Source organism: Leucoraja erinacea, chromosome 27 (assembly GCF_028641065.1).
Source record: "Leucoraja erinacea ecotype New England chromosome 27, Leri_hhj_1, whole genome shotgun sequence".
In the NCBI taxonomy this organism is placed as follows: domain Eukaryota; kingdom Metazoa; phylum Chordata; class Chondrichthyes; order Rajiformes; family Rajidae; genus Leucoraja; species Leucoraja erinaceus.
Genome location: NC_073403.1, coordinates 2,474,040 through 2,487,547, shown reverse-complemented (window position 1 = coordinate 2,487,547; position 13,508 = coordinate 2,474,040). Strand labels below are relative to the sequence as shown.

Below are 13,508 nucleotides of genomic sequence, written 5' to 3'. Positions count from 1 at the left end.
GATGGCTGAACTGAAGGATACAAGGTCACAAGTGAAGGTGGACAGTGACGTCAGAGAGGAGCAGGGTGATGAACAAGAGGAGATAGCAGCAAATGCAGGTGTCACTTATTTAAAACTGAAGCGCGGTGAAAGTTGTTCCCTCAGAGGGCGGCGAATCTCTGGAATTTTCTGCCTCAATGATCGTGGAGGCCAAATCCTTTGGCATACTTGGTGGTGTCATCAGATATCTGTACCCATACCCGAATTGCCATCAAGGTTCCCCACACAGACTGAAGAAGGGTTTTGGCCCGAAACCATATAACCATATAAACATATAACAATTACAGCACGGAAACAGGCCATCTCGGCCCTACAAGTCCGTGCCGACACAACTTTTTTCCCTTAGTCCCACCTGCCTGCACTCATACCATAACCCTCCATTCCCTTCTCATCCATATGCCTATCCAATTTATTTTTAAATGATACCAACGAACCTGCCTCCACCACTTCCACTGGAAGCTCATTCCACACCGCTACCACTCTCTGAGTAAAGAAATTCCCCCTCATGTTACCCCTAAACTTCTGTCCCTTAATTCTGAAGTCATGTCCTCTTGTTTGAATCTTCCCTATTCTCAAAGGGAAAAGCTTGTCCACATCAACTCTGTCTATCCCTCTCATCATTTTAAAGACCTCTATCAAGTCCCCCCTTAACCTTCTGCGCTCCAGAGAATAAAGACCTAACTTACGTTAGGAAACTAACGTACTAAGGAAACGTCGCCTATTTCCTTCGCTCCATAGATGCTGCTGCACCCGCTGAGTTTCTCCAGCTGTTTTGTGTACCTCCCCACACAGACTAGTTTGTAGAGCATTTGACTGCAGACCAGGAGGTCCCTGGTTCAAATCCAGCTCTCTTCAGGTGAGAGGGGAAAGATTGAATAGGTGTCCTTGACACACAGAGGGGCGGTGGGCGTATGGGACGGGGAGGTAGTTGAGGCAGATACTAATACAACATTTAGGGGTACTAATTGTGGATGATCAGACATGATCGCACAGAACGGCGGTGCTGGTTCGAAGGGCTGAATGGCCTGCTCCTGCACCTATTGTCTATTGTCTTATCGTCTATTGTTCCGGATACAAATAAAATTGGAGGTGGCAATGGTGTACGTTTGCTCCCAGCCAAATTCATCCCAGTGTTTACAGCATTCAGCATTGCTTAAACTTAATATCCACTCTGTACCCTGAGAGAGGAATTGTGACTGAAATGAACTCAATTGTGACAAATGTCCTTCTTCACTGGAAACACAAGCCACTTACCTCCAGTTGCTATGGTGATCTGCCGCAAATAATGACCGTAGAAAGGGAAATCGAAGGACAGAATCAGTCTCTGCGGGGAAGAATAAACTGATGAGTATGCAGAACATCATCAGTACAATAAAGGAAAGGTAATGTGGAGAATAGCATCGAGTATGTGGCCCTGTGCATTGCATTAAATTACAGAAACCGCATCGATTGAAAAATGCCCAACCTATTCAGCTGAGAGACTAAAAAAGCCCTGGATATAGAAACATAGAAACATAGAAATTAGGTGCAGGAGTAGAGGCCATTCGGCCCTTCGAGCCTGCACCGCCATTCAATATGATCATGGCTGATCATCCAACTCAGTATCCCGTACCTGCCTTCTCTCCATACCCCCTGATCCCCTTAGCCACAAGGGCCACATCTAACTCCCTCTTAAATATAGCCAATGAACTGGCCTCAACTACCCTCTGTGGCAGAGAGTTCCAGAGATTCACCACTCTCTGTGCGAAAAAAGTTCTTCTCATCTCGGTTTTAAAGGATTTCCCCTTTATCCTTAAGCTGTGACCCCTTGTCCTGGACTTCCCTAACATCGGGAACAATCTTCCTGCATCTAGCCTGTCCAACCCCTTAAGAATTTTGTAAGTTTCTATAAGATCCCCTCTCAATCTTCTAAATTCCTGTGGCTAAAGGGATCATGGGGTATGGAGAGAAGGCAGGTACAGGATACTCGCACAAACCCACCTCCCTTCCATTGACTCAATTTACACTTGCCACTGTTACAGAAGTGTGAAAACGCACACCTCCAGATTCAGGGACAGTTTCTTCCCAGCTGTTATCAGGCAATTGAAAATTGCCCAACGCATCACCGGTTCCTCGCTCCCCTCCATTGAGTCTGTCCAAAGCAAGCGCTGTCTGCAGAGGGCGCTCAACATCGCCAAGGACTGCTCTCACCCCAACCATGGACTGTTTACCCTCCTACCATCCGGGAGGCGCTACAGGTCTCTCTGTTGCCGAACCAGCAGGTCGAGGAACAGCTTCTTTCCGGCGGCTGTCACTCTACTCAACAACGTACCTCGGTGACTGCCAATCACCACACCCCCCCGGACACTTATTATTATTTATTCAAATCATTTGCTATGTTGCTCTTCCAGGGAGATGCTAAATGCATTTCGTTGTCTCTGTACTGTACAGTGACAATGACAATTAAAATTGAATCTGAATCTGAATCTGAATCTGAATCCTACCACAATGAGGAACCATCCTACCTCAACTACTATCTACCTGTTTGGAGACCCACGCACTATCTTTGATCGGACTTTACTGGATTTTATCTTGCACGTTATTCCATTGATCACGTACCAGTACGCTGCGGACAGCTCGATTGTAATCGTGTAGTCTTCCCACTGACTAGTTAGCACGCAACAAAAGCTTTTCGCTGCACCTTGGTACGCGTGGCAATAAACTAGGCAGCCAGGTACCAGAACACGAGAGGGAGCTTGAGATGGTCCTGATGTCGACCATTCCTCCTGCCTGACCCACCGAGTCCGCGCTGACCAGTGATCCCCACACATCTTATAGGGACTGGCCCGGGTTAGACATGAAAGATTAAAAATATAACATAGAAACAAAGAAATTAGGTGCAGGAGTAGAGGCCATTCGGCCCTTCGAGCCTGCACCGCCACTCAATATGATCATGGCTGATCATCCAACTCAGTATCCCGTACCTGCCTTCTCTCCACACCCCCTGATCCCTTTAGCCACAAGGGCCACATCTAACTCCCTCTTAAATACAGCCAATGAACTGTGGCCTCAATTACCTTCTGTGGCAGAGAGTTCCACAGATTCACCACTCTCTGTGTGAAAAATGTTTTTCTCATCTCGGTCCTAAAGGATTTCCCCCTTATCCTTAAACTGTGTGACCCCCTTGTTCCGGACTTCCCCAACATCGGGAACAATCTTCCTGCATCTAGCCTGTCCAACCCCTTAAGAATTTTGTAAGTTTCTATAAGATCCCTCCTCCAATCTTCTAAATTCTAGCGAGTACAAGCCGAGTCTATCCAGTCTTTCATCATATGAAAGCCCTGCCATCCCAGGAATCAGTCTGGTGAACCTTCTCTGCATTCCCTCTATGGCAAGAATGTCCTTCCTCAGATTTGGAGACCAAAACTGTACGCTGACGGACCCGCACTGTTGCTTCAGCACTTCGTGTTTTAGTGTGAGTGGGTGATTGATGGTTTGTGGTGGGACTGAAGGGCCTGTTTCCATGCAGTATCTCCAAACTAAACCAAACCAACCCCCTGGAGCTTACCGAAGCCTGCCGGTGAGTGTTTGACAGTATCCCGTGCACCTTCACTTTGTCCTTGTCCACCTTCGTGAAGTTGACCCAGAGATCTTTCGTTCTGGAATCACTTGGTCCGAAGCTTCGGGATACATAATATTTATGGTAATCTTCCTGTAAGACAAGAACGCAGGTTGTCACAGCTGCAAAGCTCCATAATTAGTGGAAGCATCCCAGACCATTCCAAAGTTTGTGTTAATGTTCTTCCGTTTGTTTGGAGAGTGGGCGGGGAGTCGCGGGGAAACTCCGTTTTCAGTCTCGTACCTTGCCGGAGACGCGACTGTTTTCCGGATCGTATATCCGGTAGCTCTGCGGGCTAACACAGTGGAGCTGGAGGCCTTGATCGCGACTGACTTTGAGCCCCACCGCGGGGCCGTGGATTTCCTTGCCTGTGATCGACGCTCCAAACCGCAGACTCTAACATCAAGGGCTCGCAGTCTCGGGAGAGACCGAGACAGGAAGCTCCAAACCGCACGACATTCGACTAAACAGTTAACAGTAAACTGCTAAACAGCTTCCTACCACAGGCTGTGAGGCTGCTAAACAGTCACTCTGCACTCACAATCACTTGACTTGATTCTGCGGCTGGCACGGACACTTTAATAACTGGTACTGGCCACTCAAATCAGCGGCCCCGGACATTTTTTATGATTGGTTTATTGTATTTTAACATTGTGTTTTTACCTGCTTTTAACTATTTATACTGTTCCATCAGGGACTAGATTGTGTTTACTGTTATTATGTGTGAAATGTTTTAAATTTCATGAGCGATGCTCCGCTATTCACTGGGAAACGTCTTTTCATTTTACACTGTAACAACTGTTACTTGCAAGATGACAATAAAGGTTGATTGATTGATTGATTGATTGATTGACTAACCCCGACCCGAGGAAGATCGCCCGGTGCGGGGGAGCTGAGATCCCCCCCCCCCCCCCCCCCCCCCCCCCCCCGATGAAGGAGCTTGATCACCCCGACACGAGGGCCCAAACGCTGCCGGCTACAGGAGTAAGAACATCCCGTCAACAGAAGGCTCGAGGCCCCGGACCATTGGAGGACAAAGAAGTGAAGAGATTTAACTTTTCTTTCGCCTTCCATCACAGTGAGGAATGTGGAGGAGTCACTGTGGTGGATGTTTATGTTAAAATGTATTTTGTGTGTCGTGATTTTTATTAGTTGGGAACAATCTTCCTGCATCTAGCCTGTCCAACCCCTTAAGAATTTTGTAAGTTTCTATAAGATCCCCCCTCAATCTTCTAAATGCGTTTGAGAATATCAAACACGTTGAGAGTCTTGAACAACAAGCATGCGAATGGTGGTGAAGGTTTTAATCTGATGACAGGTACCGTAGGCAAACATGAATTTTCTGCATTTCTTTCCTGCTTAACGAAGGTGCCATGGAGATTTCGCAGCATTGAAATGCGAAACAAATATTTGAGAGAGGAGGTGAGTCAGGTCTGGGGAATTTTAATGTGTAGGGGCAGAAACATCGAGAGAAACAGATGGTGGGTCATGTTGGTACGAATCTGATCGCCTGTTATAAACTTAATTTTTAATTCAGAATCACCAGCTCCTATATTAGTCGGATGTGGATTCTATTGAGATTCTGCACATTGTACGATTAGAACAAAATATTTTAAATATCTGGGAGTCCACATCTCTGAGGATATGACATGGGCATCACACGCCTCAGCACTGGTGAGTAAGGCAAGGCAGCGCCTTTACCACCTCAGGCAATTGAGGAAATTCAGAGTGTCTCCGAGGATCCTCCAGTGCTTCTACGCAGCGGCGGTGGAAAGCATCTTGTCCGGGAACATTACCATCTGGTTTGGGAATTGCTCTGCCAAGGACAAGAAGGCTCTGCAGAGAGTAATGCGTTCGGCCGAACGCACTATGGGAACTTCACTCACCCCCCTGCAGGAACTATACAACAGGAGGTGCAACTCCAGAGCAAATAAAATCATGGGAGACCCCTTCCACCCCTGCAACGGACTGTTCCAGCCGCTACGGTCAGGCAAACGCCTCCGTTGCCATGCGGTGAGAACGGAGAGGTTGAGAAGGAGTTTCTTCCCAGAGGCAATTCGGACTGTAAACGCCTATCTCACCAGGGACTAACTCTACTGAACGTTTTTCCTTCCATTATTTATTATGTAAAAGAATATGTGTGTTATGATTGTGTTTATAATTTGTTTGGTTGTTTTGTTGTTTGTCTTTTGCACAAAAGTCCGCGAGCATTGCCACTTTCATTTCACTGCACATCTCGTATGTGTATGTGACAAATAAACTTGACTTGACTTGACTTGACAAAGGTCACACAAGAGCAGGAATATCCGAATGATTTGAATTACTGATCCTTTGCAATTACTGCAAGGGTGATAGTGCAGATGAAATGTGGAGGAACGAACTGCAGATGCTGGTTTAAACCAAAGATAGACACATAATGTTGGAGTAACCCAGCGAGACAGGCAGCATCTCTGGAGAGACGGAATGGGTGACTGAAGACCCGAAATGTCACCCATTCCTTCTCTCCACAGATGCTGCCTGTCCTGCTGAGTTACTCCAGCATTAACTGTCTTTCTTTGGTTTAAACCAGCATCTGCAGTTCCTTCCAACACATCAAGATTCATACCCGCTGGGTTGTAAGTTGCCCAAGCAAAATACGAGGTGCCAGTTCCTCCAATCTGCGTTGGGTCTCACTCGAATGACAAACTTAGTTCAAGGTGAATATTGGTTATTCATATCCTCAGTGTAATCGACAGCAAACAGCCTACGGCATGTCTAATGTCACTCATTCAATAGAGTGCTTTACTTGATTGATTCTTTAAAAAACTATTCAAACTTTTATGAGTCTGTATTCAGCACTTGATTGAATGACTGCTGTATCAATCCCAGCCAGCCGTCTTCAAATTCTATTAGAGGACAGGACATTTAATGTTCCTAGGAGAATGTTGGTGCCTAGAAGCCTTCTCCGTCTTATTAAAATACTTGACCACCTGCAGATGAAATTCAAAAATTGGTCCTTCATACATAGTAACATAGAAATTAGGTGCAGGAGTAGGCCATTCGGCCCTTCAAGCCCGCACCGCCATTCAATACAGATAGATAGATCCTTTATTGTCATTCAGACCTTTCGGTCTGAACGAAATTATGTTGCCTGCAGTCATACACAGAATTAATAATCACAAAACATACAATAAACACAAATTAAACATCCACCACAGTGAGTTCACCAAGCACATCCTCACTGTGATGGAGGCAAAGTCTTAGTTTGATCATCCAACTCAGTATCCCATCCCTGCCTTCTCTCCATACCCCCTGATCCCTTTAGCCACAAGGGCCACATCTAACTCCCTCTTAAATATAGCCAATGAACTGTGGCCTCAACTACCTCCTGTGGCAGAGAATTCCACAGATTCACCACTCTCTGTGTAAAAAAAGTTTTTCTCACAGCTGGGCATTGTGCCGCGCTTCCAAAACTTGTTGTATTGTAAGGCCGTAAGGTCATAAGTGATAGGAGCAGAATTAGGCCATTCAGCCCATCAAGGTCACTCTCAATCATGGCTGATCTATCTCTCCCTCCTATCCCAATTCTCCTGCCTTCTCCCCAAAACCCCTGACCCCCGTACTAATCAAAAATCTATCTATCTCTGCCTTAGAAATATCCACTGACTTGGCCTCCACAGCCTTCTGTGGCAAATAATGCCACAGATTCACCACCCTCTGACTAAAGAAATTTCTCCCCATCTCCTTCCTGATAGAACGCCTAGATTTGGGGTTCAAACTTTCAAAAATAAGGAGCAGGTGATTCAGGACAGAGATGAGATGTTTCTTCATCCAGAAGGTGATAGTTCTTTCAATATCCACTGGGGGCCTTCTGTGGCAACGGATTCTACACATTCACCGCTCTCCGACTGAAGAAATTCCTCCTCATCTCCTTCCTCAAGGAACGTCCTTGAATTCTGAGGCCATGAGCTCAAGTCCTTGGCTCTCCCACTGGTGGAAACATCCTCTCCACATCCACTCTATCCAAGCATTTCACCAGTCGGTAAGTTAATGCACACTCACCGTGACTAATCAGCACGCGATCACAGTTTATTCAGCTCCAATTTGGAAGGTGTTCATTTGAAACGTCTGTTCTTGAATAGGGGACTGTAATATTATTTTTCTCGGGGGTAATCTGCCAATACTGACACCCTGGTGGATTGTGTAAATGTGGCTCCCACATTTTAAGAGGCTGAAAACCAGTCAACTCTTGCCACCGTTCTTGATGGAGCACAGGCCCTTGGGTTGGTATTCGAAGCGAGATCACTTCATTCTTTCCATATCCTGCCAGTAAATGTGTTTACTGTGCCTGTAGTCCGTCATTCTCACTACTCCTTCTCACGCCTTGTGCTGTTGCACGCTTCCTCATTGAACCAAGATCGTCCCCGTGAACCCGAGGACCTGATGCATGAGGAGAGGATGGGCAGGCGTGGACTTTATTCCTTAACCGTATAACCATATAGTTACAGATTACAGCACGAAAACAGGCCTTTATTCTCGGAGCGCACAAGTCCGTGCCGAACAAATTTTTTTTTAAAATTAGAGGGATACCTGCCTGCACTGGATAAGCCATAACCACTCCATTCCCTTATCAAACAATATGCCTATCCAATTAATTTTTGAATTTATAACAACGAAACCTGCCTCCACCACTGGTCCACTGGAAGCTCCATTCCACACCGCTATCACTCTCTGGATAGTTAAGAAGGGTTCCCCCTCATGTTACCCTTAAACTATGTGTCCCTTAGAAAGGTCGAAGTCCTATGTCCTCTTGTTTTGAATCTCCCCCTATTCTCAAAGGGAAAAGCTCTCGGCCCTACAAGTCATCAAACTATGTCCCTATCCCACCTCATCATTTTAAAGACCTCCATTCCCTTCTCACACATGGATAAATAAACTGATCAAGTGCAAATAACAGATAATGGGTTATTAATGATCAGAGTTTTGTCCGAGCCAGGTTTAATAGACCTGATGGCTGTGGGGAAGTAGCTATTCCTGAACCTGGTTGTTGTAGTCTTGCCGACAATCTCTCCCAGCGCTGACAAAGGGCCACGGAGTGAATTATCACCTTGTCTCTCTCTGCTAACAGATAATGGTATGTGATGTGTGTGTGTGTGTGTGTGTGCCTGATGGCTGTGGGTGCTATTCCTGAACCTGTGTGTGTGTGTGTGTGTGTCCCAGTGACAAAGGGCCACTGTGTGTTATGTGTGTCTGTGTGTGTGTGTGTGTGTGTGTGTGTGTGTGTGTGTAGCCCAACCTGCTGAGTATTCACGGTGATTTTAATAAGTGTTTCTCAATGTTAAACCAATGGAGTGACAAAATGCAATCAATGAATAAGTCCGGGAACCAGCATGACTTCAAGCACAAAGTCACGTCGTTAGGAAACCACTTATGCCTCAATCACACTATAGCTTGTTGCTTTTAGCTTTAGAGATACAGCATGGAAACAGGCCCTTCGGCCCACCGAGTCCGTGCCAACCAGCGATCAACTCTTCATACTATTGTTTAAGAGGGAACTGCAGATGCTGGAAAGTCAAAGGTAGACAAAAGTGCTGGAGAAACTCAGCGGGTGCAGCAGCATCTATGGAGCGAAGGAAATAGGCAACGTTTCGGGCCGAAACCCTTCCGGGTTTCGGCCCGAAACGTTGCCTATTTCCTCTAGTGGAGATTGTTCAACTCTTTGCATGGAGCGAAGGAAATAGGCAACGTTGCCTATTTCCTTCGCTCCATAGATGCTGCTGCACCCGCTGAGTTTCTCCAGCACTTTTGTCTACCTGTTCATACTAGTTTGGTTTAGTTTAGCTTAGTTTACGGATACAGCATGGAAACAGGCCCTTCGGCCCAGCGTGACCATGCCGACCAGCGATCACTCGGCACTCCAGCGCTATCCTTCACAGTAGAGACAGTTTGCAATCTTTACCAAAGCCACTTCATGTACAAACTGTCTTTGGAGAGTAGGAGGAAATTGGAGTACCTGGAGAAAACCCATACTTATGTTACATAGAAACATAGACACATAGAAAATAGGTGCAGGAGTAGGCCATTCAGCCCTTCGAGCCTGCACCGCCATTCAATTTGATCATCCAACTCAGTGTCCTGTACCTGCCTTCTCTCCATACCCCCTGATCCCTTTAGCCACAAGGGCCACATCTAACTCCCTCTTAAATATAGCCAATGAACTGTGGCCTCAACTACCTTCTGTGGCAGAGAATTCCACAGATTCACCACTCTCGGTGTGAAAAATGTTTTTCTCATCTCAGTCCTAAAAGATTTCCCCCTTATCCTTAAACTGTGACCCCTTGTTCTGGACTTCCCCAACATCGGGGACAATCTTCCTGCATCTAGCCTGTCCAACCGCTTAAGAATTTTGTAAGTTTCTATAAGATCCCCCCTCAATCTTCTAAATTCTAGCGTGTACAAGCCGAGTCTATCCAGTCTTTCTTCATATGAAAGTCCTGCCATCCCAGGAATCAGTCTGGTGAGCCTTCTCTGTACTCCCTCTATGGCAAGAACGTCTTTCCGCAGATTTGGAGACCAAATACCAAAACTGTACGCAATACTCCAGGTGTGGTCTCACCAAGACCCTGTACAACTGCAGTAGAACCTCCCTGCTCCTATACTCAAATCATTTTGCTATGAATGCTAACATACCATTTGCTTTCTTCACTGCCTGCTGCACCTGCATGCCTACTTTCAATGACTGGTGTACCATGACACCCAGGTCTCGTTGCATCTCCCAAGGTCAGGATCGAACCAGGGTCTCTGCCACTCGCTGGGAGGTAGCGGCTCTACCAGCTGCTCGACTGTGCTGCCCCCAGTATCATTGTAATCATGTATCGTCTTTCTGTTGACTGGATTAGCACGCAACAAAAGCTTTTCACTGTACCTCAGTACAGTGCCACAGAAGGCGGTGGAGGCCAATTCATTCGAGGCTTTCAAGAGAGAGTTAGATTTAGCTCTTCAGGCTAATGGAATCAAGGGATATTGGGAAAAAGCAGGAACGGGGTACTGATTTTCGATGATCAGCCGTGATCATATTGAATGGCGGTGCTGGCTCGAAGGGCCGAATGGCCTGTTCCTGCACCTATTTTCTATGCAATCGATGTTTCTATGGTATACGTGACAATAAACTATCCTGTGAACTATGATCGATGGTCGGCAAGGACTCGATGGGCCGAAAGGCCTGTTTGCCTGCTGTGTCGTCTTTCAATCGATGGAACCCTGCTCCCAGTACCAGTGGGAAGAGAACTTCAAAGGCTCATGCTGCACTGCATCGAAAAAGATTCACCTCATCTCAGAGTTAAATGTATTTTTAAACAGTGACCTAATTCTAGTTTCTCCCACGGGGGGAAACTTGCTCTACACATCCACCTCAATATCGACAATCTAAATTGAGATCTTTTAAGGTGGTTAAATGTTTAACGTTTTAGTTTGGAGATACAGCACGGAAACAGGACCTTTTATTACCAGAAATAGTTTAAATCAACTATTTACAAAAAGACGCACAAAAAGCACAAACTAACCCACCACTATAATACAAAATAAAGGAAATATTCTGAAATATTCGATTTTTATTTCCCCATCCTTATTGAGGATGAATTCCACTCCCCACGATGCTTTCTCCCCACATCCCTTGATTCTTAGCTCCTTTAGCCTTAAGAGCTAAATCTAATGCCCCTGTCCCACTTAGGAAATCTGAACGGAAACCTCTGGAGACTTTGCGCCACACCCAAGGTTTCAGTGCGGTTCCCGGAGGTTTTTGTCAGTCTCCCTACCTGCTTCCACTACCTGCAACCTCCGGCAACCACCTGCAACCTCCGGGAACCGCACGGAAACCTTGGGTGGGGCGCAAACTCTCCAGAGGTTTCCGTTCAGGTTTCCTAAGTGGGACATGGGGCATAACTCTCTCTTGAAAACATCCAGTGAATCGGCCTCCACTGCCTTCTGTGGCCGAGAATTCCACAGATTCACAACTCTCTGGTGGAGACATTTTTTCCTCATCTCAGTCATAACCTTGTCAGTTAATTGGCCTCTGTAAATTGCCCCTAGGGTGCAGGGAGTAGATGAGAAAGTAGGATAACATCGAACTAGTGCGAGTGGGTGATCGATGGTTGTAGTGGGCTCAGTGGACTGCTGGGACTGTTTCCATCAGTAGCTTTCAATGAATGAATCAATCAACCAGGCAAAAATGGTTCCTTTTAAATACAACTCTACCCGAGGTTTAGTTTACTTTAGAGATACGGCGCATAAACAGGGCCGAGTCCACGCCGACCAGCGATCTCCATCCGCACATTAACACCATCCTACACACACCAGGGACAATTTTACAATTATACCAACCCAATTAACCTACAAACCTGCGCCTCTTTCGAGTGTGGGAGGAAACCGGAGCACTCGGAGAAAACCCACGCAGGTCATGGGGAGAACGTACAAACTCCGTACAGACAGCAGCCGCAGTAAGGATCGAACCAGGGGGTCGCTGGCGCTGTGAGGCAGCAACTCTGTCACTATGCCACCATGTTGGCATAGTGGCAGAGACAATTCCTCAGGCAACTGAGGAAATTCAGTGTCTCCGAGGATCCTCCAGTGCTTCTACGCAGCGGCGGTGGAAAGTATCTTGTCCGGGAACATTACCATCTGGTTTGGGAATTGCTCTGCCAAGGACAAGAAGGCTCTGCAGAGAGTAGTGCGTTCGGCCGAACGCACTATGGGAACTTCACTTGCCCCCCTGCAGGAACTATACAACAGGAGGTTCAACTCCAGAGCAAATAAAATCATGGGAGACCCCTTCCACCCCTGCAACGGACTGTCCCAGCTGCTACGGTCAGGCAAACGCCTCCGTTGCCATGCGGTGAGAACGGAGAGGTTGAGAAGGAGTTTCTTCCCAGAGGCAATTCGGACTGTAAACACCTATCTCACCAGGGACTAACTCTACAGAACGTTTTTCCTTCCATTATTTATTATGCAAAAGAATATGTGCGTTATGATTGTGTTTATAATTTGTTTGGTTGTTTTGTTGTTTGTCTTTTGCACAAAAGTCCACGAGCATTGCCACTTTCATTTCACTGCACATCTCGTATGTGTATGTGACAAATAAACTTGACTTGACTTGTTGCCCTGATGTTATCCCACAGACGTGCGGGTTTGCAGGTTAATTGACCTCTGTAAATTGCCCCTAGTGTGTTGTAGGGAGTGGAATAACATGGAACTAGTGTGAAGGGGTGATGTATGGCCGGTGTGGACTCCAGGGCTTGTTTCCATGCTGTAGCTTTCAAACAACCAATCGGGCAAAAATTGGTCCATTTTCAGAGAACATCACCTGATGTTGGAACCCTCCCGGAGAGAGTCACTCATGCGGAGGCTTATTGCTCATTCAGTGTGGCACTGAAATGGTTAATGCAAAGCAGTCATGTTCAAGAAGGAACTGAAGATGCTGGAAAACCGAAGGCAGACAAAATTGCTGGAGAAACTCAGCGGGTGCAGCAGCATTTATGGAGCGAAGGAAATAGGCAACGTTTCGGGCCGAAACCCGGAAGGGTTTCGGCCTGAAACGTTGCCTATTTCCTATAGTGGATATTGTTCATAGGCAACGTTTCGGGCCGAAACCCTTCTTCAGACTGATGTAGGGTGGGGGTGGGGAGAAGAAGAAAGAAAGAAGAGGAGCTTGAGGGCCGAGGGAGAGCTGAGAAGGAGAGGAGACAGCAAGGGACTACCGGAAATTGGAGAAGTCAATGTTTATGCCACTAGGGTGCAGACTGCCCAAGCAGAATATGAGGTGCTGCTCCTCCAATCTCTGGTGGTGCCCACTCTGGCCATGGAGGAGGCCCAGGACAGAGAGGTCGGATTCGGAATG

General features: G+C 46.6%; 1 protein-coding gene across 1 annotated transcript in view; it reads right to left on the bottom strand.

Moving 5' to 3' along the window:
* Positions 1-13,508, bottom strand: part of LOC129710019 (plexin domain-containing protein 1-like) — a 224,738-nt gene that overhangs the window by 155,979 nt on the left and 55,251 nt on the right. Inside the window, exons 3-4 of the mRNA XM_055656707.1 lie at positions 3,587-3,730; positions 1,294-1,363 (exon numbers count right to left, since the gene is read on the bottom strand). Coding sequence (XP_055512682.1) covers positions 1,294-1,363; positions 3,587-3,730 — 214 coding nt within the window. The remainder of the gene's footprint in view (positions 1-1,293; positions 1,364-3,586; positions 3,731-13,508) is intronic.